We start from the raw sequence: 27,550 nt of genomic DNA on the forward strand, positions 1-27,550 counted from the left end.
CTCTAACCAGGTTTAGGAACGCTCCCCTCGGCAGGGAGACGCCTCCTCCAAATCCCACCTTTCGCTTCAAGCTGCAGAGGTCCGGGGGAGGGGATCCCTCCCCGTGTGGAGGTACTGGGGGAGGAAACAGCCCACTGCACGGCCACTGACCAATAAGGGGAACCGCCGTGTTGGCAGAAGGCTTAGGGCTGATAAATTCCATGGGTCTCAGATAACACATTCTGGAGACAACTCCCATTGTCACCGGCATAAAAGCGGTGCGGTGGGGGAGCTGGGCACTCTCCTGCTTCGGGATCACGAATCGCTGAGGTGCGGCTTAGGTCGGGTCCTTGCTCTTCCTCCCCATGGCTAGTTACAGCTTCAGGCAAACCAGCTCCTCCGTGGTGGGGGGACCCGGAGCCTCCTCCCTCCGTTTCGGGGGCAGCTTCAGGGCCCCCAGCATCCACGGGGGCTCGGGTGGCAGAGGCGTGTCCGTGTCCTCTGCCAGGTTTGTCTCCTCTGGCCCGGGAAGCGGCCTGGGGGGAGGCTATGGTGGAGGCAGCTTCAGCAGCAGCTTTAGCTACGGGGGTGATGGGCTCCTGTCGGGAAATGAAAAGGCCACCATGCAGAGCCTGAACGATCGCCTGGCCTCCTACCTGGAGAAAGTGCGAGCGCTCGAGGAGGCAAACTCTGACCTGGAGACCAAAATCCGGAACTGGTACCAGAAACAAGGACCAAGCCCAGCTCGGGACTACAGTCCTTATTTCAAGACTATTGAGGACCTTCGAGACAAGGTAGGTGTTAATATTTCTCAAAAGTCATCTTAGATTTCCACTTACAAAGGAAGCATGAAAAGCTAAAAATATCCTTAGGGAACCCCTAGAAAGCATTGCAGGTCATGGGAGGGAGAGGGAGATGTAAATGCAAGGAATGGGTGGGGGGTTAAAGTCAATGTCAATATGGAGTTATCTACTTTTTTAATGCTAGCCAAGAAGAAGTACAAACCAGTCAGTGGGGAATGCCCAAGTACTGAAGACTGATAATGTTGGCTTTTAACAAAGCCTATGTTTATACACACGCTGGTCATGCACACACATATGGCCAGTTAATGTATATATGACCATATATAAACTGATTTATAATGAGAGCCAAGCTGTGACTGCTACCTGCCTGTCTTTGCAACCTCTCACCTGCCATAGAGCTTGAAAACCCTCAGAGGCCCAGACACACTGCTTTAACAATGAAAATAAAAACGGGTTTAGAGTAATTTCAACCTTGGAATTAAGTGAACTGAAACATCTGGCATAGGAAAAAAGGAAACAGCAGACATGAAGTAATCAATCCCATATATAAATGCAGGATTTGCCCCAAGAGCCCATGGGTACCTGATAACAGATTGCTGAGGTGATACACACCCTGCATAACACAAGGAGTAGCTGATTAACTATGTAAATAAAAGAAAGAAAACTTGAGGTTTAGTTTTCTGAGTTCAGCCTGGAGTTCATGACCGCTCCCACGCAGGTTGCTTCTCCTTGCTTCAACCCATCCACATTCACTCCTGATTTAAAATCTGATGGCAATGGGATTTCCTCCTGTTAGTATTGTCTTCCCTCCTTTGTTTTGCTCCCCTTAGTTAGGTGTGGGAAACCATACAGCTGGTTTGTGGATGAACTTTTGAGTTTTAGAAGTGGCAGGCATAGAAGACATGCTTTCCAGGTAAAACTGAACAGAGATTCCTTTAAATAAAATTTCCTTCAGAGGCTTTCATAATGCATTAAAATAATAAATAAACACCATCCTGGTATTCTAGGAAATAAAAATGTGATCAAAGATGGTCTCTCAAAGTCCTTTCCCTCTAAGCCAGCATGTAGTTTTGTCTCACTGTGGAACTTCTACCAAAAATGGCTTTCACTTCATACACTGGACACAAGGATGTGTCCAAAACAGAATCCTGGCAGAAGTATGTGATAAATCTGTATGATGTGTTTGCTGTAGATCATGGATCCTTCCCTACACCTCTATTTGTTGTAGCTACAGGTGAAATAGACTCTTCACTCTTATCTGCACAGCAGGGAAGCTGATAACAGTTGTATCAGCCTCAGTAATGGGCTCTCATTGTTTGCAGATCCTTGATGCCACCATTGATAACGCCAGGATTGTGCTGCAGATTGACAATGCCAGGCTGGCTGCTGATGACTTCAAAACCAAGTGAGCAATTTCTGAGAGGGAAAAGAACTCATGAGTAGGCAAAAATCCTTGTTGAGCCAAAGGACAATGAAACAGGAATTGAATGCCCCTAGAACCCCCGTGTGAATATTGGTTTGATCCTGTGCACGCGGTTCAACCCTTCACGTTCTTGCTAAGAAAACCAGTGAAAATTTTGCATGATGTGGGATATGTGGAGAAAGGTTTAATGCTTGATGGTATTTGCTACACCATAAATCCTACAAACCCAGATGCACTCATACTGTTTCTTGTGGGCTGGGTGATCAGTGAACCTGAATTTGTTTTGCTTTTTTAAGGTTTGAGACTGAGCAAGGCCTGCGCATGGGCGTGGAGGCCGACATCAACGGCCTGCGCCGGGTCCTGGATGAGCTCACCCTGTCCAGAGCTGACCTGGAGCTGCAGATTGAGGGATTAAAGGAGGAACTGGCCTATCTAAAGAAAAACCATGAGGAGGTAAACCCCAAGAAATGCGTTTGAAAGTGGCACTAGAAGAGTGGAGTCCCTCAGGATTGCCTTGGGCTCTCCAACAGTGAGGGAAAGATTCCTGTGTAGACTGGGATCCCTCCTGCCAGTATCCCAGGGGAGTCAGTCAGCCTTAGCCCTTGAAGAAAGGACAGAAGGTTAATAACGTTTTCAGTTTACAATTGTACCCTCTTTTGTCTCCTCTGCCTTTCCCCACAGGAGCTGAGTGCCCTGAGAGGACAAGTAGCCGGTCAAGTCAGCGTTGAGCTGGACTCTGCTCCAGGCATTGACCTGTCCAAGATCCTGGCAGATATGAGGGACCAGTATGAACAGATGGCTGAGAAGAACAGGAAGGATGCTGAGGCCTGGTTCCACAGCAAGGTAAAACCCCTCCATATTGCACAAACACTTACCAGAAAAATCCATGAAAGAAACAACTATTAAAACACACAGAAAAATGCTGTGACAGCCTTATGCCCCCCACATTTCTCACACGGTGTTTCCCTGTCTCAGACTGAGGAGCTGAACCGTGAGGTCGCCGTTAACACTGAACAACTGCAGAGCAGCAAGTCCGAGGTCACTGACCTGAGACGCACCCTGCAAGGGCTGGAGATCGAGCTGCAGTCCCAGCTCAGCATGGTACGTCAGAACTGGCACTGCCTGACAAACCCCCACTGAAAAGGGCCCGTATTTCCCTCCCCACACCAAGTCCTGCACTGGCAGCAACCTCTCCTGCCTGTGCTTTGCCCTGACAGAAAGCGGCGCTGGAGGGCACCTTGGCCGACACAGAAGCTCGTTACGGGGCACAGCTGGCACAGATCCAGGGGCTGGTTGGCAGCATCGAGGCACAGCTGGCTGAGCTCAGAACTGACATGGAGCGCCAGAACACCGAGTACAAGATCCTCATGGATATCAAGACTCGGCTGGAGCAAGAGATCTCTACATACCGACAGCTGCTGGAAGGCCAGGAGTCCCAGTAAGAACCTTTTGCTCAGACTGACCATGCCATGGTGCTCATTTGCCACAGCACCTTGGTTAACACAGTACTCCTAGAGTTATACAATTTGTAACAAACTAATTTTTCTGGAGCTAGAAATGTTGCAGTTTTCATTTACATGAAGTGAGACCTCAAAGAGTTTCTAAACAGGAAGGGGAACTGACAAGCAGCACAGTAGATTAACTGCAACTAACAGTTGAAGTGATCAGCTGCATCACAGTCAGAAAAAGTGCCATTAATAATGTTTTACAGAATATAAAAATTAATATCAAATCCCCATAAACTCCCTGTTACCGGGTGGAGAACTCTTACCCAACAGGAATCAGTGTGGGAGGAAATACTGGGAAGAGAAGTGAAGGCAGTCACTGAGTGACTCCCACATGGCAGCACAGCTCAAACTCATCTCATACAGCCTCAAGGAGGAAAAAAATGAGGCAGGGGTTGAAAGGTTTTGGTTTGCTCTGTTACTTCTTTTCCATAGTGTTTTTTCCCAATGCAGTTTAAAAATGTATTTCCTAACACAACTCCCTGTCCTTTGCTGAGAAGGAGCTCAGGTAGATGGGCATCTCTTCCCTGACTGCACACAGTGTATCTGATGGATAGATAATTTGCTTTCATCAATCCTCATCTCATTTTGCATTTGATGTATTAACTCTTCTTCCAATTGTTCTCTTTGTTCCACAGGATGTTTGGCTCCCTTTCGGGAACTGCCGGTAAGAATTCCTTCTCTTTCAGGAGAAGTTTTATTTTCTAAAACCACATAACTGATAGTTGTGTCTGTTCTAGAGACTGGGCTCTGCATAATTTGTCACAGAGAAAAAAAAAAAAAGATGTCTCTGGTTAGAATGGAACAAATTTCAGCAATTAAAATATGTCAGATATCAGAAAAACATCTCAGACCCTGCTAAAGTAAAACATAAAACACTTAATCATTTCCCCAGATGAAAGGACAGGGGAATTGAAGCTTGGCCTGCTTGGGGGAATTGCAGGAACATGCCAGTAAAACCTGCCTTGAGCTGTTAGAGGTCAGCAGTGTCATAAAAGGGATGAGTCAAATCCAGGTGATGGAAAGGAAAAGTTCTGAGAGAAGGGAATGAGAGATGAGGCCCAGCCAAGCTCAGCGCCCACCACAGAGTGGTCTGTGTAAGCTGGGCTTAAATTATTGCTGTTCTTTCTCTCCATGTTACTGCAGACAAAAGAGACAAGCACTGAAGGTCCTTCTAAGGTCATCAGAAAACTGAGAAAAAGCAGACAACACGTGCATTGAGATGGAGAAATCATTTTGAACTGCTGGAAATGACTCTTGAAGCACAGAAGGTTCTTGGTCACAAAAAGTTTAGGCAGATTCATTCACTTAGCAATGATTAAGATGCAAATTGGGTCAGCTTTACAATTATTTCTAGGTTTTGCATGTGTTGAATTGCTGCATCTACTCAAATAAAGATGATATTCTTGCAATCTTTGCTTCTTTGGAGTTATTGTGATATTTCACTGGAGTTTGGCTTTACTCAGGCAGGAATCAGCCAGCCAGCCTCCCTGAGAGTGCTCACAGTGCGGGGAGCTTGGGCTCCATCCTGATTCTGCTGGCTCCTCTTGCTGGCAGGAGCTTGGAATACAGAGGCAGTGGCACCCCCAGCCCTTGGAGGGGGACACAAGAGTGACCTGGGTGTCTCACTGTGATGCTGTGTACTCTGCAGAGCAGGGGCAGCAGGATGGGAAGTGGTTCTGGAGAGCAGCAGGAGCTGGGAGATGTTCATAGAGTAAAATACAAAGTAAAATACTGGTTCATAGATAATTCCTGCAGGGGCACACAGGGGTGAGCTGCAGCTGGGAGAATTCTTCATTTCCATTCTCTGTTCACACAGGGCTTACAAAGCACCAGCACCAATTTCAGCCCACTTACCTCTCATGCCATTTCAAGGATATTATCCTAGCTGAAATTCCAACTGGAATCACTTTTAGTTCCAATCCACTGATTTTATTTGCTACCAAAATGACAGCCAAGGAAACTTCAGGGATTGTGCTAAAAGCAAACCATGGCTCCAGCCCAACCACCCCTTCCCAGCTCCTGTTGTTACCAGAGGCACAGTTTGCTCCACAGCTGGGGAGGACTGAAAAGAGAGATATGCCCAGACTGAAAGTATCCCAACACTGCTCTCCCCAAGAGTGGATCAGTTTGCAGTCTGTGATTCAGGGAGACATCATAAAATCTTTCAGCACTTCTCTCCTTGATCCTGGGGAATGTCCATGATCCCTTGTTCACAGCAGATTAATGGAGTGTGTGCATGGCTCAGAGCACCCAAGCTCTGGACCTCTCTCTCAAGGTGGGGCAATCCTCCTCAATCCAAAGGTGCTGGTGCTTGGGTTTGGTTGAGCAGTGACTCAGGTGACCTGTCAACATCATCTGTCACTACTGACACCGACAATCCAGCTTAGCCTCTGGAATGAAGCATGGTGGCATTAAGCAGTGGCTTCACTTTGACACGGGAAAACAGTGACAGGAGAGAAGAACAGACAAAAAGACACAGAGAAAGGGACAAGATGGGGAGAACAGGGGGAAAGATGGACAGAATCAAAGGGAGGCACATGGGGTGCAGGGGATCCTTCAGGAGCTCACCCATTTCTGTGGGGTTCACTTCTGGAAGAGCCAGGAAAAGAACTTGTGCATTCCGTACAAGCAGTTGCTGAGCGCCGACACATTAACACATGGTTTGTACCAAACTTATTCCCTGCAACACCGAGACCTGGAAACCTCCCTACAGGAAAGAACAAACAGCTCCAGGTTTGTTTTTTAATCTTAACAAGTCCCATTCCCTGAGAGCAATTTCTCATGACCAATCCAGTCAGGGTGGGAGCTCACTGTTGCAGATTTCTGGTATTGTCCAGCTGCAAATGTGCAAATCTGACAAGAAATTGTCATGCTCCAAGAATGCAAGCTATAAGAATCCTGAATTCTTGTTTCTATAGCTTAGTTCTAATTTTATTTTATAATTTTATTAATTTTTTCCTCTATCTCTAAGGCAGAGAAGGATTGCTGGTAAAATGTTAGATATAAATCACTCAGGCACTATAATTTTAGCATCTGGTTGAGGGAAAAAAAGTGTTTTCTAAAGGCATGTCACGTCTCCTCTGAGTGATGGTTTTATCACTCATAGAGGAATCACTGAGATGACAAACAAGCTGCTGCTTGACTGGAACTTGCTGTCCTGAGAGGAGGGGCTGGAGTGTGTCAGCCCCGTTAATCCCACAGCAGAGGTAACAAAAGAGTTTGTGCAGCACAGACATGTCAGGGAATGTCTTCCAGGAAATCCCTCTGGAAGATGACAAACCAAGGAGTTCAGGGACCACAGGTACAATTCTGAGACTGTGCAAAAGGATGAGTCCATCTGTCACTGGATAAGGAACCTCTGAGCAAAGGTAGTGAGACCAGAATAAAGGCATAAGCTTGAAAGAGCCTTTCTTTTTTTGATATTTTTTTTTTATTTCAGCAAGTGATTGGCTTCTATTTCCCTGTACAGCCTGTAAGGAGAAAATGTGTAGAAATTGTTGCCTAAATTATGTTATGGGGCATGATCTGTACTAGCTGCTTGATTTATTTTGTTTCCCAATGGTAAATATGCAACAGAAAGGAACAGCTTCTATCTGCTACCTGGTTTTTGTAAGCGTTCATCTGATACTGATCCAGATGACGCCTGGGGCATGTTAGAAAGCAGCAAAGTGTGTTTCACCATTGACCTTCCAAAGGAGTTATCACACCTGAGTGAAAGAAGACTCAATGAAAACTCCCCAAAGTTTCCTACCAAATTTTGTGGGGTTTTGTTGCTTGGGCTTTTTAAATGGAATATGATTTACTTATTGTGGGCTCTCTTGGTTGATCAGCCCCTGGCAGTGCACACACTTCAGGGCATTGATAACAGGAGTTTTTAAGACATTTTTTTATCTTTAGGAGAGCTTGTGTAAACTTGTTTCATGAGCCACCAACCCTTGGAGACACAGGGATCTGGCAAGGTACACAGACCATTAATCTACCCAGCAGCAAAACTGAAGGGCTGTGGCAAAGGGCCAGGTTCAGTTTGGAACATGTTTCCAGAGCAGTGAACACCCACCCGTGTGCTCTGCTCAGCCTGGAGCGAGTGGCTGTGCCCAGAGCCAGCCTGTGGGGACACATCACAGCTGGACTCTGCCATTTCTTCCCCTCCAAGTGCTCATCTCTGAGTGAAAATGCTGTGCATTCCCTGTGCCTGCATTAACATCTCAGCTGGAAATGTCAGAAACCCCCTTGGTTTGTTCCAACAACTCCTGTGAACCTTGGCTTATCCAAAATCCCCATCCTGAGTTCTAAGCTCAGCTTCTGTACTGCCAGAGACTGTGCTAAAAACAATGCCTTCCTTATGATGTTTTTGCAAAGGTATAAGTTTTCTTTTTTAAGCTTTATTTGAGGTCTCTGTGCTGTGCAGAGATTGGGGCGCTCTGCAAACTCCACACTGCCCACAGCCTGTCCCCAGCAGGCACAGGGGCAGCTCCTGCTTCCTCACGCACTGCCCAAATCTGCCTTCCCTGCAGGCAAGCAGGGCTGCAGGACTGAATTCCTGAATTTCACTGGCAATTAGCTCAGTAATGTATTTCTGTTTCAGACTCTTGCTTTAAATGAAGGGTTAAGGTGCCTCTTCTGAGTGTTTCTCAAGCCTTATTTTCAAATGCTACTCCATTTCCTCATGCACATTGGCATTAAACACATGCATTGCCATCAGAACTGTGTTTTCTTAAATCCTTTCTCTTTACATTTTCAAAAGTAACACAATCTTAGTCCTCCCACATTTACTCTTTTAACTGAGTTGTTTCAATCTGTGTTACCTTTCTGGTTTATTTCAAAGTGATTAATAAATTTACTGTTTCCACTCTCCCCTGCACACTGATGGATGCTGATTGTTCCTCACACAGTGCCATGAGCAGATAACAAAAATTCATACTACAAAATCTAAATATTAGTTCCAAGAAAAAAATAAAGAATATTTCTAATTCAATTCCAAAATTTTAAAGGGAAAAAAATGCAGATAAAAAAGAAGGAATAATGGTGAGATGAAGAGATGACTCTACATTTTTCAAAGAAAGGAGAATTTTACTTAAGCCTCATTTTTAGAAAAAGTTGATTTTCTGAAGGTAGCCATGGTGAGCATTGTGAATAGGCAAGTGGGTGGGGCTGAACTCACTTTGTTTTTCCATTCTTAAATGTCAGAGAAGTAAACTCCAAGTTTCAGAACTATAGCCTGAAGAAAAAACATCTGATTCATGCCTTTTGTTTAATTAAAAAAAGAAACCCCAAGCCCAAGCCCCTGCGATGTGCTGCCAGCACTGCTTGTCAGGAATGTCATCACAATTGGCCTCACCTCTAGGGAGGAGGAATTTTGGAGGGAGGGCTGCAGTGGGGTTTGTCTCCCAACACCCCATCATGAGGATATAAAAGAGGCACCAGGGCAGCGAAGGCACAAGCTGTTTTCTCTTGCAAGGCTGCATAACTGACCTTTGCTCCTTCTCTTGCTTCAGCCATGGCCACTTCCTACATGAGCTCTTCCTCCACTTACGGGGGTGGCTTTGGGGGTGCCGGGGGCAGCAGCTGCCGCCTGTCCTCGGTGCGCGGTGGGGGCGCCTGCCGGGCCCCGAGCATCCACGGCGGCTCCGGCGGCCGCGGCGTCTCCATCTCCTCAGCCAGGTATGTCTCCTCTTCAGGAGGAGGCTACGGCTTCGGGGGGGGCTATGGAGGAGGCTTTGGAGGGGGAGCAGCCTGTGGTTTTGGAGGGGGCTCCGGCTTTGGAGGGGGCGCTGGCTTTGGAGGCGGCGCTGGCTTTGGTGGAGGATTTGACCTTGGTGGTGGCTTTGGTGGTGGCGATGGCCTCCTGTCTGGCAATGAGAAGATAACCATGCAGAACCTGAATGACCGGCTGGCTTCGTACCTGGACAAAGTACGAGCCCTGGAAGAGGCCAATTCTGATTTAGAAGTGAAAATCCGAGACTGGTACCAGAAACAAGCTCCCACCAGCCCCGCCCGTGACTACAGCAATTATTACAAGATAATTGAAGATCTCCGAGACAAGGTATGACATTCATATGTAGATGGGTTATCAGAAGGTAAGAGAATTATGGAACTCCCTGTTCCATGTCTTTAAAATAATTACAAAAGAAGTAGTGAATTTCTCATCCCAAATATATTGAGGTAGTGAGCATTCTAGCAGAATAGAGTAGCCTCTTCTCAATTTAAACACCAAATATCTTACCCGGACAATGTGATGTTTGTTGAAATTAAAATGATTGCAGTAAAAGTTAGCAAAAGGTGTTTAGAATGATCAATGCATTTTTTCAGGAATCAAATAGTAAAGAATGTGACAGGTAGGCCTCAAAGGCTGGAAAGATAATTCACCTGGCTATGGATAAGATCAGGTGTTGTACAAACACATTTCCCTGTTAAGGTTCTGATCTGTGTTGCACAGAGTATCACAGCCCTCTGGTTTGCTCATGGAATGTGGACCAAATATTTTACCATTATTCACAGGAACTTTTCTCCATGTTTCTTAATTGCAGATCCTTGCTGCTACCATTGACAATTCCCGGGTCATTTTGGAGATTGACAATGCCAGGCTGGCTGCTGATGACTTCAGACTGAAGTAAGTTCACCTGGAGCTCATTTGTCTTCACTCTACTTTTCTTCACTCTCCCAAAACAGTTTTTTCTTTAGTAACTTCAGATACAAAACACCCTGGCAAGCAGAATCCATTGATGAAGGACCAATTCAGAGTACAAGCCTGACAGAACACAGCATTCAATCACTGAGCTGTTTGCATGATCAGTTATAGCCCCGTCTTCATTTTTTTTGTGATACTCAAATATTTTCAGTAGCCTGAATCACAGGGGAAAGAAGGCAGGAATAGGTAGGATTTTCACTTAGAAGGAAAGTGGCAGGAAAAGATTGCTGTGGGGCTTCAGCATTTCTCTGCTGGAGTCTGAAATTTAGAGTAAGGTGGGGTTTTTCCAGCTCCTAGGCTCAGCAGTACATCAGATGATAAAGGTCCATGTGCAGCTGCCTTCCCTGCAGCAATGCACCTGCAGGTTTCTATTTTCTCTCCTGTATCCCAGGCAGCCCTGCCCCACCTGTGCTTTCCTACGCAAATCTGGGAGGACACTACAAAACTCCTGTCCTATGTGACAATGTTTCTATTGATACTGCTAATCAGTATTAGGTTCTGCAAGGTGAAATGTCATGTCCTCCCCAGGAACAAAATCATACTGCATTGTCTGTGCTTCCTTATGCCGTAGCTGGATATTGGGAAAGAACACCTTTATTGCTTTTACACCTCTAAATCTGTATGTTTTCATCTACAGTCCACTGTTCCTCCCATATGTGATCATTTTATAGCTCTGCTGAATACAAACTCGGACATGTTCCAGTGCTTGTTTCTTTTCTGAACTGCAGGTATGAGAACGAGCTGTTCCTGCGCCAGAGCGTGGAGTCCGACATCAACGGCCTGCGCCGGGTCCTGGACGAGCTGACCCTGTCCAGAGCTGACCTGGAGATGCAGATTGAGACACTGAAAGAGGAGCTGGCTTATCTGAAGAAGAACCATGAAGAGGTGAGAGTCCTGGAAGTGCAGGGAGATCACTCCCCTTTGGAATTTATCTCTTGTAAATGAAACATACGTGTAAGTTACATGTAAGTACGTGTGTCCTGTGTGAGTACACAGAGACAGAGAAGCTGTTGCAATGAGAAAGCAAATGTGATAAGTGTTTTATGTGTGTTCCATCTGTGATACTTGATAGCACAGGCACTGTGTACCACAGCAGGGATTGCTGAGGGCAGGCGCAGTGTGAGAGGAGAGCCTGATCTTTTTGTGTCCTCTGTCTGCTGCCCATGCAGGAAATGAAGGAGTACTCGAACCAGCTGAGTGGAACAGTCAATGTGGAAATGGATGCAGCTCCTGGCATTGACCTGACCAGAGTTCTTGCTGAGATGAGGGAGCAGTATGAAGCTCTGGCTGAGAAGAACCGTAAGGATGCCGAGGCCTGGTTCTTCACTCAGGTACAGCCACACCAACAAACAGCACGGCAGTGCTCTGCCTCAGCACTACCGCCCTGGCAGGTCCCTACCTCCCTTTCTCATAATGATTGATTTTTTATACATTTGTATGTGATTTTACATTATTTTTCCTTTCAGACTGAGGAGCTGAACCGTGAAGTTGCCACCCACACCCAGCAGATACAGACCAGCAAGTCAGAGATCACGGAACTGCGCCGCAACCTGCAGAGCCTGGAGATCGAGCTCCAGTCGCAGCTCAGCATGGTACGGAGCTGTCCCGACACCACGAGGCACTGCCTCACACTGTCCCCTTCCTCCCTCTCCTCAACTCGACAAACTTCCTTGTAACCTGTTCTGCCATTGCTGCACTTTAGAAAGCCGGGCTGGAGGCCAACCTGCGGGACACGGAAGGCCGGTACTGCGCGCAGCTGGCTCAGATCCAGGCGCTCATCACCAGCGTGGAGGAGCAGCTGAGCGAGCTGCGCTGCGACATGGAGCGCCAGAACCAGGAGTACAAAATGCTCATGGACATCAAGAGTCGCCTGGAGCAGGAGATCGCCACGTACCGCCATCTGCTGGAGGGCCAGGACGCACAGTACGTCACTCTGTCCCCGTCCTGATGAGCAGATAAGGGTAACAACACACCAGAGCTGGGGCTGCCAGGCTGACCCTGGAGTGCTCGGACACGCTCCCTGCACAACACAGCCTTTGGAGCACTGGCAAAGTCCCTGGTACTGCCACCACTCAAGATTTATGGCTACTGACATACATCTGCACATCAGTGGTGCGGGGGATTTGAAAATATAAATGCCACCATTTTGATCATGATGAATTACAAAAGGCACCAGGCCCCCTATATATGTCTCACTTAATCCTCTGGTTGCACTGGTATTAGAGCCTTCAGGCTGAGACAACCTATAAAAACCTGCTCCCAGTATGTCTTTAGCTCCTGGTTGTCTCAATTTGTGCACAGAGGTGAAAATAAATACTCATCCTCACACACCAGTATCCCCAGCAAGAAAAGAGCCTGGAACAGGCTCCAGCTTCAGTAAAATCTGCATTTTCATGCCCACTTCTCATATCTGATCTATACATGGAATTATTTCTGATTTCTGAGGAGGAATCAGCTCCTTACATAGTTACTAGAAGAGGCATTTTGAGGAGACGAGCAGTATAAGGAGACACCTAGGACAAGGAACTGGTCTGACCACTGTTCCCATTCCCTTTCAAGTACATAGGGATGGATTTCAAAGCTGAAAGCACCTTAACACCACCTCTAGTAGCAACGCACCTCAAAACCAGCCATTGAGAGCAGCTCTGTGAAACCCTGCCCATCCACACAAATTCCTAAATGGTTCAATGGTTTCAGGGGACAAGGTCAGGAATGGTCATTAATCAAATCTTTCTTTTCTACAGGTTGTCAGGACTGAACCCCAAGGATGGTAAGAAATATTTTTATTTAATGAGGGGCTGAAATGAACAGGCAAAATAGGATTAAATAAACCTTTTAGTTTTGGGTTTCTTCTTACTACCACAGATTCCATTCTCCCTAAAATGAGCATGTTCTGTATCATGTAGAGACAAAAATATAATACTTTATGTTCATTTTTGAAACCAGTAGATTTCCAAAATGATTGCATGAACTGCTCATGGGATTCTAAAATGCCCAGATCTCCCAAAGATTCATTCCTTTGCTGATTCACGTAACATTCAAGATGCTTCCAAATCCATATCTGATGTGCACTCCTAAGGTTTTCTGGATGAGGACCAGGAGGGAAAGTAAATAAGATGTAAAGGCAGTTCTGCCTTTGATATGTGAAAGATCTTGTGAGGAAACAAACACAGCCTCATGGTTCAGCTCCTCAGGGTGTTGGCAGTGCCTTAGTGGTTTTTTTGTTCCCAATTTAATTTTTTTATTCCCCCTACAACAGCATTTGGGAGCAGTTCAGGACGTCGCTCTGGCACAGATGATGATGGAAAACCCGTTTCTACCCGTGACAGGAGATACCCATAAAGAAATCCCAAATCTCCACCTGGACCCAGTGCAGCCTCACACTGGCTAATGCTGAGATAAAGAACCTTTCACTTCCCCAAAGCACAAGAATGTATCCAAGAACGTCTTTCCTTAGATTTGCTCTGCCTTTGTACACGAGCATTGGCTCGCTGGGTCAGAGATGCCAAGCCTGTTTTCTGCTGGTGCCCTATTGTGTCCTAACAATAAAGTTTCTGTTCTGCTTCTGCAAATGAATCCAGTCTAATGGTGTTTTTTTGAAGCCATTGTGCCACACACAGCTCACAGGTTCTCCCAGCATGGGCTGCTGGAAGCCAGCCAGGGGCTACTCAGGGAATAACAACAGCAATAACAATAATAACCTTAAAAATAATAATAAAGATGGTGATGAACGGACAGATAAAGTGCCATTAGATTCTGCCAGCCATCTGGAGCTGGTATCAGTTAAAAACAGAGAAGATAGCATAAACAAATCCTTAAGATCTTTGTCCTCAGTTCCAAGGGCACAACAGGGCTACAATTCATGCACAAATAAAATGCATCTCTGAAAAAAACTGCATATATTTGTGTTCCTGCACTGCCTGCAGCACCAAGGCAAATTCCCTCAGCTCCTAAGGAAGCAGCAGGCACAGTCCAGGTGAAACAAATTGCTCAGAGTTTGCTGCAACTGTTTTGGTTTTCATCCATCAGGAAGAACATCCCCAGCCCATGTCACTGCTCTGCCTGTGGTTTTAGCCACACCTTCTCCCAGCTACAAATCCCCCACCAGTGGAACTGAAGAGATGCTGATAAAACTTTAAGAGCCTGGTGAACCCCAGAAGCACACAAAGCAGTTACCTAAGCACGGTACTTTGCTCACATAAACATGTTTGAAAAAGGCATCCTAAGCCCCATCACTGGACATTCAATCCACATTATAATACCTGCAAAAATGATGTAATTTCTATAATTACATATATGATTTTCCTTCCAAGCTCTATTTTCCTTCCAAAAATAGAGACACGATTGTTGTGTCTTCTATTTTCTGACATTTAAGAAAAAGAAAGATACACTGCTGGCATCACCAGTTTGGCCATGAGATCATGGGTGCTGCTGGTAAGAAATGCACATCCTGCTGGCATTCCCACTGGAAGGAGTTCAGAAGAGGTTCTGGCAAACTGCAGCAAAGCAACATCTCAATCCACTAAAGAGGAAAACTGAATTGTATAAATGATATTTTTCCTGATCCAAAACCTAGGTGACTATTGTTTGTATCACTCAGCAAGAGAGGGAATTCCTACAGCCTCAGGCAGCTCTGCATCCATTTGTATTCCTGATGGAGGAGTTAAATCAATCAGTGATTGTTGCAGGACATTGACCTGTAAAATATACTTGTCAAAATATTCTGCCTATATTTAAACTGCAGCCTCAAAATTCAGCTCAGTTTGCTTCCCGTGCTCCAATTCAGTAAAATACCCACAATTCCCAGATGAAGCAAGCCAGGTCTGTGGAGCAGCACCACTCCCAGGGAGCAGAGCAGTCCCCATCCAAGGGTGCCACCTGCTGACAACAGTTTATTTCCTTACTCCGGGCATCACTTCCATTCTCTGTTCTGGATTAAAGAGGTGACTAAACCCAAATTCAACATTGCAGCCTGACAAAGAGTCATATCAGATTTTGAAGTAAGTTGTTTGGTCTTTTTCATCGATCCTCAGCATGTGTGGATCAAAATTGTGGCATCTTTTCCAGTTTGGAAAGGCTGAGCTGCAGGGGAAGCACTTCCCATGTCTCACATCACCTGTACTTTGGATTAATTGAAAGAGAAAATAAAAATCTGGTTTTCATGATGTACTAATTCCATTATATTCTCAGGACTGAGGCTCTGCGGTCTCCCACATTGCCAGCCTCAGTGCCAGGCAGTGTGGGAATGCCAAGGAGTAATTTCTGGTGAAACAGAGTATTCATTTTATTTCACATTCTATTATGTACATCCCTGGGCAATTCCATCTCAGTGTGATAGGTCACAGACACCAGCTTGCTAAACTGAAAATTCAATCTGAAATTGATCTCTGGTGAGATCTGCAGGATGTCATCAGTGCTATTAAAATTTGAGGTTTATTTCAAGTTAGGGCCTCAGTTTTTGTCTGATGCTTCAAGCTCATCCCCCTCCCCAGCAGCAGGGCTGACCCCAGACTGCAGCTATGTGGCTGTAACCAGAATATCTGGGGAGAGCCAAACCTTGTGCTCGCTAGAAAACCTCATCTTCAGTGAATTCTTTCCCCAAATAGTTAGAAATGACAGGATTTCTACAGAAGGAAGTGTCTGAGGAAGAGGAGCGTGTGTTCAATGTACAGAGAGCCGGGGGAAAGGAAAGGAGCAGGTGCTGAGCAGAGCCAAGGCCGAGCCACAAGGAGGAGCCCGAATCCTGCTCCGACAGGAAGGAGGCCGGAGGTACCAGAGAAGCTGGAGTGCAGCAATTCCTTATTGCTGCAGCCTTCCAAGTGAAACAAACAGTGAAAAACACATCTCCTCCTGTTTCTCCCAGGACAGTTTAACTCTGCTCCATGCAGTCTCCCTGACCTCAGCAGTCAGGATGAGCAGCAGGGCCAGGGCAGACCCTGGGGAAGGGTTTAGCCTTCACTTAGGTAAGGAAATAGCTGCAGCATTTCTGGGAGAGCCTGTGCCCACTCAGCTTCATGCCTCTTCCCAAATCTTCCTCCTCTATTTCTTCCCTCAGTCATGGACTAGAACAAGACAAGGCAAACCCACTACACCCAGCAGTTGCCACGGGACCACTCCCCAGTCTGTGCTCCTCACCAGCATGAGGAACAGGACAATCTGCAACAGCCACCCTGCACCTTTCCCTGTTGGATGATACAGTTTGGCAGAAAGTTACTGAAACTTTTGAGAAAGACTATTCCTGCATGATTGCCAGGTCAGTTTTTAGGGCTGGTAGCTTTAAATAATCATTTGAATCTTTTGAGTGCTGTTACAAACTCATAGTGTAAACATGTTCTATAGCTAAGATAAATATCTTAATAGTATTAACGCTGGGAACAAGAAAACTTTGCACTGCTGCCTATTGAGACAAGACCACTGAAACAGGACTGCACCTCAAATAATGAGAAAATCAGCATTAAAATATCTAATTCTCAAGTATTTCCCCCGGAAATGGGCAGCTGAAGGGAACAGCTGGGCATTGCTGACTCTGGACTGGAGGTTTATTTGGTTTAGAAGCTGGATGACTTCATGAAAGCCTCACATCTCCCACAGGTTGAAGCTGTTTGGTCACTAAGCTGTTCTACAGCTGATAGGACACACTGCACTTGAGAATCCACAGGATTGAGGATCCAAGGGCTGCTAATTCTACAGCCTGAGAATTACCACAGAAAGTAGCTGCACAGCCCCATCCCAGCTTCCCATTTATTCTCTTCATGAGCAGGAAAACATAACATACTAACTACAGGGTTAGAGAGAAGTCTGAGGCAGAACTGATCCTGTTCCACACCTACGGATTTTGGCCACACCTCACTATTATCATATGAAAAGAAAAAGAAAAAAAAAACCCAAACAAGCGAAAGGAAAGCAACCCGGTATGCAGCTGATTCCAAACAACAACAGCGTGCAGGCTCATAAATGCTTCAGAATTGACCAAGAGGAAGCACGTTTCGTGATGACACAATCTTGTTGCTGTAGTCATTCATCGAAGGGAAACTCCCACAGGAAAAGGCATAAAGCTGCTCAGGGAAGGCGAAGAGGCTGCTCAGTGCTAGGCAGCCAAACCTGGGGTTCGATTCACACAGAGCTAAGCATGAGCACCAGCCAAGGCCCTTTCCAGTTTTTTTCTGGGTCCCTGAGGGGTAGTACAGGGTGTGGTTTGGCCCAGCAAGAAACTTCTTACAGAGCATCAAGTGCAGATGGTGGTGCCAGCAGCACACATCCTTCCTTCTCCTCTGCCAGACCCTTCTGGCTGGCTGCAGGAGGGGCATCCTGGGGAGGCTTCGGTGAGCACTATGGGGAAAGCATCTTCCTGGGTGGGAATGAGAAACAGACTATGCAGAACCTGAATGAGCGCTTGGCTGCCTACCTGGACAAGGTCCGTGCCTTAGAAGCAGCCAACGCTCAGCTGGAGAGCTGCATCCTAGAGTGGCACAGGACAAAGTCTCATGGAAAGAGGCATGACTTCAACCAGTACGAGCAAAACGTCACTGACATGCAAAGACAGGTAAGTCAGAGCTGGGACTGTGTCATTCTGTGCTCTTCTAAGGAATTGGGGTTCTACTTTATGCTGATGGCTTTCCTTTAAAGAAGTTAAATAAAACCTTTGAAATGTTAGAAATCCTCAGGAAGGCAGTTCCAGGATAGTCTTTGTGTTCACAAGGAGGAGAATGGGCACAAGAAAGGCTGGAAGGGGGCGAGGGGGATTCTGCAGAGACTGGCTGTGCTACCAAGTGTTCCTTTCTGTACTGAAACTGGGGTTTGAGTAACTGCTGCTGGCAGAACTTGGTCTTTTTGACTGCACAAGTCTTGAGCAAATTACAAAGCAGGAGGAGTGCAGAGCCTGCCCCTCTCCTGCCGCTGTCTCCAGACAGACTGGGGCATTCCAGCTCTTTGATTCCTGCGGTAGCAGACAATGAAACTACAGGAGTTTTGGGACCAATGAGCTTATGTAATCAGATGGAAAAATACTTCATTGTAATTAAGAAAATAGCAGTGACAAATTCCTTGTGGATGTTTTCACTATAATTAAAAGGAGAATTTCTGGTTCCTGCCAGTAGTTAATATTAATGTTCAACAGTAACTCTTTCAATCTCCCAAACTCACGTGTCTTCAAATTTAAGCATAATATTAATCTGTATTCATAATGAACATCCTTAGCACTGTAACCATCTGTGTGACTAATCAGTGTAATTAACTTTACATACCCATATGGGGCAAAACCCAAAGCTCTTCCAAAAGCAATGTTGTCGTTTGCCCTCCACTTTTTATAATATAATTACTTGGCATTCTCAAGATCCTGAGAAATTCTTTTTTAAAAGGCTTGGAAATTGTATTAATTCACATCTTTGCTGACTGGGGCCAAGGACTTAATCAAACTCCATGCTCACAGCTAAAAGTGTTGCCTCCAGGCAGTAGGTGAGGTGCTCGGACCACAGCTTGTGTATGGAGAGCCAGAACTGTCATCACCCATTTCTGTTTTAAGGACAAAGAAAGGTCACCATCCCCAGAGCTGGCACTTGGGCGCTTTCCTCTTTAACAGCAAGAGAAATAAAAACTTGTTCATCAAGAACATGTGTCCAGGTTGATTTGGAAGTAGTAAATCAGAAAGATTTAGGAAGACATTAAGCAGAAAACCATGATGTTGATTGGGGTGAAGCCCTCACTTTTGAGTAGGTTGTACCCAAACCATTTATTTTTAACAGTCACCACTTAAACAGCTGTCCCTGGCCACAGACACCTGGAGGCTGGTGGCTGTCCTGGATGGGAAATGAAAGGCCAGGAAAGGATCATTTACAGGTGACAATTCAGTGATTGAACCCAGAATTTTTACTTTCTCTATAAAATATTGCAATTAGCAGCATGTCCGCCAGTAAAACGAGTGAAAATATAGCATCTAATTATTAACCATAATTAAATTAATTAAATGTTAATTTAAAGGGTGAAACTAATTTAGCACCTAAAATAAAATTTAGGCTAAATTTAGGGTCCTATATCCAATAATCCAGCATGTCTATGATATGCTGCCGGTCTGAACTTGGAGGCATATAATCATTTGGCTTCTACATTTTTAACCATACTCTCCTGGATACCTGAATTCAGGATTAATGCCTGATGGAGCAACAAGTTTTGGGAAAAGCCTTGCTCCAGCCCAACTCTATCCTAACCCAGATACACAATGAAATAGCACCTGTTCTGCAGGTAACTGTCTCATTTAAACACCTTGTGCTGCTAAATAAGCAAAGTGATCTACAGAGCATTCCAGGAGATGGAAGAAAGGACAGGAGACATGAGAGGTGAAGTCAGTGCAGGAAGCCTTCTTGGGAAATCCCTGTTTTGAGAAGGAATTGGAGTGTATTTCCTATACAATAATAATGTGAGAGTTCTTAATGAAGCTGACAGTTTGCAGACTGGTACTAGAGTCTGCAAATGTCCCTGTTGGATGCAGTAAGGAATTCCATGTGATTGTTAAGAGATAACTGGCACATGTGAGATCTCCTGCTGGCTGCAGAGCCACTGGGGCCACACAGCAGTGGGCAAAGCACTGACCAGTGCTCGGATTGCACAGAGTCACACAGCAATTCTGTACACAGCACAAAACTGAGGAACTCATGTTGTTTTCAAGGCTGGATTCAAGAATTGCCTCTTCTTTGTCACCAAATTCTAGGCAGCCAGGCATTCAGGGCATTGTTAAAGTTCTTGAGCTGGCCTTGGTGGTGTCCCAGGGCAGTACGCGAGGTGCGGATAATTGCGCAGCAAGGCACAGTCTGTGAGCAGATTAGTTAAACATTCCACAGCACCTTCTTCACTACAGAGCTGAACCTTTGACACTTAAGCAGAATTTTATCATTTCCTTGTTTCTTTGTGATTCATTGAGGTGTGGGAAATTTACTCCAAGGTGTTGACGGCTCTGTAAATGACTTCTGTACAGCCACAGTGCCCCTTGTTTTGCTCTGTGGATGCTGAGGGAAGGTAGCTGGTGGGATAGCAACCACTCTTCTCTTTTCTCTGTGTTAGAAAAGGACACAATGCCCTGCATTTATGATTTCCTGATAGTTATGTGTGAGTTCTTGCTGGAGTTCTTTCAAAGATTTGGCATGAAATACTGAACTTTTCATGCTCAGATCTATAGTTAAAAGCTATTCCATGTTATCAGGGACACATGAGCCTTTCCAGTGAGTGCTGAGTGCACCAAAGAAATAAGATCATGCTTCATCCTGCACCTTTTAGGGCAATTTTCAAATCCCAAAGCAAAATCAGACACCTGAATCAATCACTGCATGCTGCTGGTCGATTCAGAGCAGCTATAGGTGCATAACTGAATGGACCACACCAACCAGATGCCAGTGGTACTGTGCAAGAAACTCCAGGCTAAAGCCTGTGGTGAGCTGAGGGTCCTGCCAGTGAGTGGCTGCCACCATCACCAGCTCAGCAGGGTGTTCATGCACAAGCATAACATTAACTCCAGTATTTTGATTGTACTCAGACACAGCTTAATGGTTCTTACTGAAATTTGCCCAAAAGAAGCCCAAGGCAGCTTTGACAGCAATGCTGAACAGGAGCAGAATCTGGTCTCAAAACCAGAGGAAGGCAGTGACTGTTACTCTGTAATAGACCATGAAATTTGTGTAATGAAAGTCATATCCTCTACCTGGCAGGAATAAGATGATGCCTCCTGGTTCATTCCCTCAAAAAAAGTAAGAAAAAGAGTAAAGTAAGATTACAGAGCAAAATTGCAAAACACCTAGGTGAATAAGGAAAACTGAAATGCTTTTATTCCGGTGGTCACCTTAGCATGGGAATTCCACTATTTAGATGCTTCCTTTGAGCAGCAAAGAGGCTAAACCAGCACAGATTATTTACTGTCGTACCATGGCAACACCAACTCTCCTGTTGGATTCTCTGTTTTCCAGATTGAGGATAGCAAGATCACCAATGCCAGCATCCTTTTACAAATTGATAACGCTAACATGGCAACTGAAGACTTCAGGCTCAAGTAAGCTCTTCTTTGGTTTCCTCATTAGATTTGAAAGAGGATTAAACTAAACATTTATTTTTCTTGCTAATCCAATAGGGAAGAGATTTTACTGAGGCTTTCTGCCGAAACTGGATGAATAAAAACAATGTAGAACAGGGGGAAAAAAAACCCAAAAGCATGTAAAACCCACAAATGATTGCTGAAGAACCTTGAGTCACCCTGTTTATGATACTTAGTGCAGGTCCTGACGAGCAGGTTTGACAGCAGGCACTTGATACTTGTCACAAAAGGCACTTAAAACTGTCATCTGGGATTACAAATTATCCCCTCTAAGCACTGCACTTCCCAGTCCAGCCCAAATCTATTTCCTGGACTTATCACATCTTCTGTCCAGCTCTGCAGGGAACACCTGTCCTCGTGTGGCTTCTGCTTTGGAGTCCCATGAATTGAGCACAGTAACTGAGCTGGTGCATCACTGGCTCCCAGCACAGTCTGATTTTCAGTACATTGACAGAGAGTTCTCAGATCAACTGAAAAGACAACAATTTTGTACAGAACACTTTCAGGCAAGTCTTTCCAAAGGAAAGGATTTGACACTTCTGTAACTAAGACTTCTTAGGAATCAGGAAGATTTTTCTTATTTCTAGCAGTTGCTGATCCGCTATAAAAATATCTCAGCTTTTGATAATATTGTGACAAACTCGGATACCCTGAGCACTGCCAGCCTTTCATTATCAGTCAGTGGTGTCACAAAAGGAACCAGTGGAACTACTTTGAGGGATGGAACTCAGACTGAATTCACTGGGTGAATGGAGAAGCACCAATAGAGCCCACAAAACACAGAGTAAAGGGAGAGATGCTGAGGTGTGAAATTGCTTCCCATGCCCAAGGGAAGACACAGCAACATCTCCCTTCCTTTGGCTCACTACAGACACTGCAAGAGGTTAGAGAGGAATTTTAGTAATTGGCTTCCATCACATTTTTCTTGTTTTTCTGAAGGACTCAGAGGTTACCATTTTGGAAAAACTAAAGCAATCAGTGCTTACTGATAGTGTTTTCAGAGAATTGTATTCTCAAAGCTTCCACAACTGGGTGAATGCTAACATGCAAAAAGGGAGGTGCGAAAAAGAAATTTTATTTCCTACCATAGAGGAGAAGTTACGAGAGAGAGGAAAGTGAAATACCAAACTAATAAAACTCATTGTTAAGACTATCCAAAAATATTTAAATTACATATGTTAGAAACAGAATTGGTTTCTCTGGTTCCCTACACAGACTGAGCAAGTCTACTTCTCCTTATACAAGAGTCGGGCAGTTCTCAACATGCAGGTTGTGTCTTCTCTTTCCTCACAAAGATACGAAGCCGAGAAGTGTCGCAGGCAGGGAGTGCAGCTGGATGTGGAGAACCTGCGGAAGGAGCTCGACGGCATGACCATTATTACCACAGATCTGGAAATGGAAATTGAAGGCTTGAGAGAAGAGCACATCCTCAGGAGGAAAGACCATGAGGAGGTAGAAAAAGTTCCACTTGGTAAAATCCTATTGCACAAATCTTTACTACCGTGTAATTAACTGAGTAAGACCCACAATCTGTAAGTGGGATTGATGATTCAGGACCTAATCCTGTTTCTGAGGCACCAATCAGAGTCAGGTGAAGCAAAAAGCCTGTGTCTGCTTTACCAATTACACTGGGGTTTCAGAGAGAACAGATTGCTGGAGTCTCTACCACCCATCTGTCATACACAGCTAATAATAACTGACATATTGGACAGAAATATTCTCAGAAAGACTTAGATATAAATACACAGAGTGCTGCTGGGTTTTAGTCATCACAGACTTTTTCCTCCATTCTGAATATATCATTTCCCATACTCACAGAAGCATGGAGGGGTTGAGGGTTGGAAGGGATCTCTTTAGGGCCCTTTATCCACCCCCCTAAATTCAAGCAGAGTCACCCAGAACAGGCTAACCTGAGCAAAACAGATCTCAAATTCTTGAAGGATCAAAATTAAAAAGAATGGTTGGTGAAGTCAGGCAAAATTACTCATTCTTGCATAATCCTAAACACAGTAATTAGATAATTTTTAAAAGCCACACTACTCTGAATTCTCCAAAGCTATACTCAGTGCTCTCTGTTATTCCCACATTTATAATTCCACTGCTTGAAACACGCTGGTTTCGCTTGATCTGGTGTTGTTTGCAGTTATTACCCAACACCGGACCAAACATCCTGCTCAGTGTCTGTGGGTTTTTAAAGCAGAGAATTAAACACAGGGTGCACAGTGGTGGGTGCAGCTGCCTTTGGCAGACCCCCCTCCAGCCCAGGAGAGTTCATGGACACAGGGGACCAGCAGAGCCATCCCTGTGTCCAGCTGATCTGCATTCCATGATGTCATACCCCAAAAGGCTTCTTTGCCTGGGTGCTTTGAAAATGGTACCAGGCACAGAAGGTTGTGCTACACCGAAAGGAATGTTACCCTACCTGCCCAACTGGTCCTATAATTATGTTGTTTACACAGTAATTATATGCTTTAATCCAATTATTCCTTTAACAATTACATAGAACTTTTACATTACTCTCCTGTAAACTTAGTTATAGTTCCATAAATATTAACATAAAGGGTAAGAAAGATGAAATTACTGTTAGATTTTCATCAAGGTTTTAGGTTTCTAATGGATAAATAAATAAAAAAATGCCAGTGCTTCTTCATTGAGTCCATTTCTTCAAGAAACATTCTATGAAAATATCTTCTTGCATGTTTTTTATTAAGTTCTGCCTCAGAAGCAACTATGTCATTGGTTTAATTCACATCACAGTATTATCAATATATAAATTTTTCAAATAATATTAACTTAATGTATATATATAACAATTACCCCCCAAAACCTCTCTGGGACTCTGTGGCTCTCTGAAAACTTTCTACTTCTATAAACAAGTTTGCTTGTTCCCTCTGACACATGAACAGGACATGGAAGCCAATCGCTCCTCACAAGACTTCAAAGTCAATGTGAAAGTAAACGCGGCCCCTCCTGCAGACTTAGGCAAGATTCTGGCTGAAATAAGAGAAGATTATGAGGCCATAATTGAAAAGAATCGTCAAAGCCTGGACAACTGGTACAAAGAACAGGTAACAGCTAGTCCCTGCTCATTTCCAAGCCCCCTGTGGCTGCACCTGCCTGACCGGAGTCTGAGTTTTTCTCTTGCTTCTGCTCCACAGAGTGCAGCAATGTCCCTGGCAGCAACCCCTAATCCTGAGCAGATCCAGCGCAACGAGAATGAGATCAAGGAGCTGAGGAGAACTCTGCAATCCCTGGACATCGAGCTGCAGGCACAGATTAGTAAGGTATCTCCTGCAGACATCTTGGGTTGCTCACTCACTCCGTGTATTCTCAGAAGTTGTCATGGACCAATTCTACATTTAAATCCACAGCCTAGCATAACTTTGTTGCAGTTGTTAAAGTATGAGGGAAAGTGGAATTCAGATCATGCTCGACTTTGCCAAAATATGCAAAATAGATTCAGCAACCATCATCAGGAAGTGAAAAATGTATGTCTCTTCTTACAACAAAATATGAGGAGAAGAAGAAGAGATAGCTGACTCCAGGTCTAAAAAGAAGACAGAAAGAAACACAAATAATGCAAAGTTCATATTTACAAGCCCTGTTATCAGGCATGAATTACACAAAGTGTGAAAAATATTGGTGGGGAGCTTTCACAAATATTACATGGCCTTACACAGGTTAAAGCTCACATCCCAAAGACCTGGAGACTTTGGAGCAATTCTGGATAGCTCATGCAGAACAGACAGGACAGACAGCAGTGTCAGGAGCAGAGCTTTGAGCAGAACGGATATGGCAGGGATAAATGACTCAGTTTTGCCTTTCATGCACACACGGCACAGCTTTGTGGTTCTGCTGCCTTCACAAGAATAGTTATGCAAATGCATAAGTGTTTAAATTACCACAGCTTTAATTTTGCAATCTTCTAGCTAGAGACCAAATTTGCTGGTATTTCTGTGTTGTATCTACCACATAAATAATAATCATGGTCTTGGTATTATCTGCCCCATCAGAAACACATGCTGGAAGACACCTTGGCTGACACTCGGAATTATTACGCTGCTGCACTTCAAAACATGCAGCAGATCATCTCCAGGTGTGAGGAGGAGCTGAGCCAGGTTCGTCACGACATGAAGCAGCAAAATAACCAATATAAAGTTCTTCTTGGGATCAAAACACGCCTGGAAAAGGAAATTTCCACATACCGCCTGCTGCTGGAAGGGAATGCTGACGGGTAAGGCAGAGCTGCCCCGACTGGAACAGATGAAGAGTCCTCATATTTGGATTATTTATTTGTTTGTTTGTTTATGCTTAATCAAAGCTTGTGAGTCCCATACTACATCAAGGGTTGGTATTTTAATGTGACGGATCATAATAAAAAGCTGGAGCTACTCAGAGTACAGACACTGGTACCCATGTAATTTGGATTACCTACATTAATATAACTTTTTATTAAAAAAATAATAAAATTCTCCACTCCCACAGCATGGCCATCTCAGCATAGCAGAATGCTGGCCTCATTTTTATTCTCTCATCTGATTTATATGAAGTTAAAAAAGGAAGATCAGCAGCCTTTAGAACTGCAACTCTCAGGCAGGCAGGACAGAGGGGCCCCAACTGTGAGGGTATTTGTCAGAAACCAAATTGGGATCAACCTGAGCAACTCCAAATACACAAGAACCAATGCACTTGTCCCTGGGAGCAGTAGTGAATGTGCCCAGGGATGCTTCCAGTGAGAGTATCTACCAAAGGGAAAGCTCACATGGCATAAAAGCATCATTCTTTTTCCTTCTTTTCTAAAAGTTTTATCTTATAGTGGGATGAGGTCTCCTTAGAAACAGTGAGAAGGGGACAAATAATGTTTTGAAATTGAATAATTAACATTATTTTCTATTTCATTATCTTCACAGGACAGCAAGAAAATCTGAAACTAAAGGTAAAAGTCCCTTACTTTGTTCTCTGTAGTGACTCTTAATTACTGTCATTTCCAATCAAATTTTACTCAGGGCAATTTTAACCTCACTTGAGTGAAGTGTGGAAGGTGTGCATAGCAGGCTCACACAGGCCTTTGAGAAGCATTTCAGCAGTTCCTGGCTGCTGTGAAGAGCTCACTGCAGAGCCCATGGGCTGTGCCTGAGCCCCAGCCCTGTCAGGGGCCACAGCTCAGGCTCCAGACTAAAGCTTTCCTGGGATATGGCAAGGAGACTCCACTGGGTGACTAAAACAGCGTTAGGGCTTGAGAGCAAACCAAAAATCTGCATGTCTGGAAACTTGTATTCTGGCATGGGCATGACCTGCAGACATCCAGGATAATCTGCTGGATTTGCATTGGCTGGGCTCTCCCTGTGTTATTCATTTGCCCTGACCTGGACCAGACCCAGGGTGACTTTCTGGCAGCACATTTCACACAGAGCAGTAACAAATATTGACTTTAAGGAAAACACGTAGAGAAAACTTTGTTGAGGAGGCAGCAGGCAAATGACTGTAAATAAGGCTTTCCTTGTCTCAGCATTGCTCCTTGGCTAATTAAACTTTGCTTTCTTTCAGAACACTCTGAGCTGAGCAACCGAAAGCTCAAAGCGATTGTCCACGACAGCGTGAACGGGGAGGTGGTGTCCTCCACCATCAACGAGCTCCCCCCACAAGCCTGAAGGAAAGCTCTGCCCACCAGCAGCTTCCCCAGCTCCCACAGCCCCTCTGGAACACTGTGCTGTGGGCTGGCTCCTCTGGGTCAAACAGGGATCCTGTAGTGAACGTGCTTCTCAAATGATCTGCAGCCTAACACTGCAAAGTGCCACACAGAGCTGGGTCAAGCTGACTTTGGTAGTTTAAGGGGCTTTTAGTCACCAAAATGCTGGAAAAAAGCTGTTGAATTAAAGTGACTGGCTGAGCTAGTGGCAGATGTATTGTGCACATCTCCCCAGGGCAGGAATATCCATCTGGGATTCAGTTATCGCTCTGCAAATTAGCTATAATTTAAGGGGAATAATCTCTCAACTTTTTTCCTGGTCTTATGCCTCTCATCATATACCTCACTGCAGCCAATAAATTTTTATGCATTATTTGTTCTGAACC

General features: G+C 44.8%; 3 protein-coding genes across 3 annotated transcripts; all 3 read left to right on the top strand.

Moving 5' to 3' along the window:
• Positions 1 to 249: 249 nt before the first annotated feature.
• LOC131568658 (keratin, type I cytoskeletal 19) lies at positions 250 to 5,122 on the top strand. Its single transcript, XM_058820761.1, has 8 exons — positions 250 to 773; positions 2,105 to 2,187; positions 2,502 to 2,658; positions 2,887 to 3,048; positions 3,181 to 3,306; positions 3,423 to 3,643; positions 4,349 to 4,377; positions 4,857 to 5,122. Exons 1-8 carry the CDS (start codon positions 345 to 347, stop codon positions 4,874 to 4,876), a joined length of 1,227 nt encoding a protein of 408 aa, XP_058676744.1. The 5' UTR covers positions 250 to 344; the 3' UTR covers positions 4,877 to 5,122.
• Positions 5,123 to 9,195: 4,073 nt separating this feature from the next.
• Positions 9,196 to 13,977, top strand: LOC131568657 (keratin, type I cytoskeletal 15-like). Its single transcript, XM_058820760.1, has 8 exons — positions 9,196 to 9,756; positions 10,241 to 10,323; positions 11,130 to 11,286; positions 11,571 to 11,732; positions 11,868 to 11,993; positions 12,104 to 12,324; positions 13,146 to 13,171; positions 13,661 to 13,977. Exons 1-8 carry the CDS (start codon positions 9,211 to 9,213, stop codon positions 13,741 to 13,743), a joined length of 1,404 nt encoding a protein of 467 aa, XP_058676743.1. The 5' UTR covers positions 9,196 to 9,210; the 3' UTR covers positions 13,744 to 13,977.
• Positions 13,978 to 17,314: 3,337 nt separating this feature from the next.
• LOC131568656 (keratin, type I cytoskeletal 23-like) lies at positions 17,315 to 27,497 on the top strand. The gene is made up of 8 exons (XM_058820759.1): positions 17,315 to 17,944; positions 21,351 to 21,433; positions 22,771 to 22,927; positions 24,382 to 24,543; positions 24,634 to 24,759; positions 25,489 to 25,709; positions 26,386 to 26,411; positions 27,023 to 27,497. The coding sequence occupies exons 1-8, from the start codon at positions 17,315 to 17,317 to the stop codon at positions 27,124 to 27,126; spliced, it is 1,509 nt and encodes a 502-aa protein (XP_058676742.1). The 3' UTR covers positions 27,127 to 27,497.
• The last annotated feature ends 53 nt before the right edge of the window (positions 27,498 to 27,550 follow it).

Source organism: Ammospiza caudacuta, chromosome 27 (assembly GCF_027887145.1).
Source record: "Ammospiza caudacuta isolate bAmmCau1 chromosome 27, bAmmCau1.pri, whole genome shotgun sequence".
NCBI lineage: Eukaryota > Metazoa > Chordata > Aves > Passeriformes > Passerellidae > Ammospiza > Ammospiza caudacuta.

Coding starts and splice junctions, on each gene's coding strand:
- LOC131568658 (XM_058820761.1), top strand. CDS start 345: ATGGCTAGTTACAGCTTCAGGCAAACCAGCTCCTCCGTGGTGGGGGGA. Junction 774..2,104: donor TTGAGGACCTTCGAGACAAG/GTAGGTGTTAAT, acceptor CATTGTTTGCAG/ATCCTTGATGCCACCATTGA. Junction 3,049..3,180: donor AGGCCTGGTTCCACAGCAAG/GTAAAACCCCTC, acceptor TCCCTGTCTCAG/ACTGAGGAGCTGAACCGTGA.
- LOC131568657 (XM_058820760.1), top strand. CDS start 9,211: ATGGCCACTTCCTACATGAGCTCTTCCTCCACTTACGGGGGTGGCTTT. Junction 11,733..11,867: donor AGGCCTGGTTCTTCACTCAG/GTACAGCCACAC, acceptor TTTTCCTTTCAG/ACTGAGGAGCTGAACCGTGA. Junction 13,172..13,660: donor AGGACTGAACCCCAAGGATG/GTAAGAAATATT, acceptor CCCCTACAACAG/CATTTGGGAGCAGTTCAGGA.
- LOC131568656 (XM_058820759.1), top strand. CDS start 17,315: ATGCAGCTGATTCCAAACAACAACAGCGTGCAGGCTCATAAATGCTTC. Junction 24,544..24,633: donor ACAACTGGTACAAAGAACAG/GTAACAGCTAGT, acceptor TCTGCTCCACAG/AGTGCAGCAATGTCCCTGGC. Junction 24,760..25,488: donor TGCAGGCACAGATTAGTAAG/GTATCTCCTGCA, acceptor CTGCCCCATCAG/AAACACATGCTGGAAGACAC.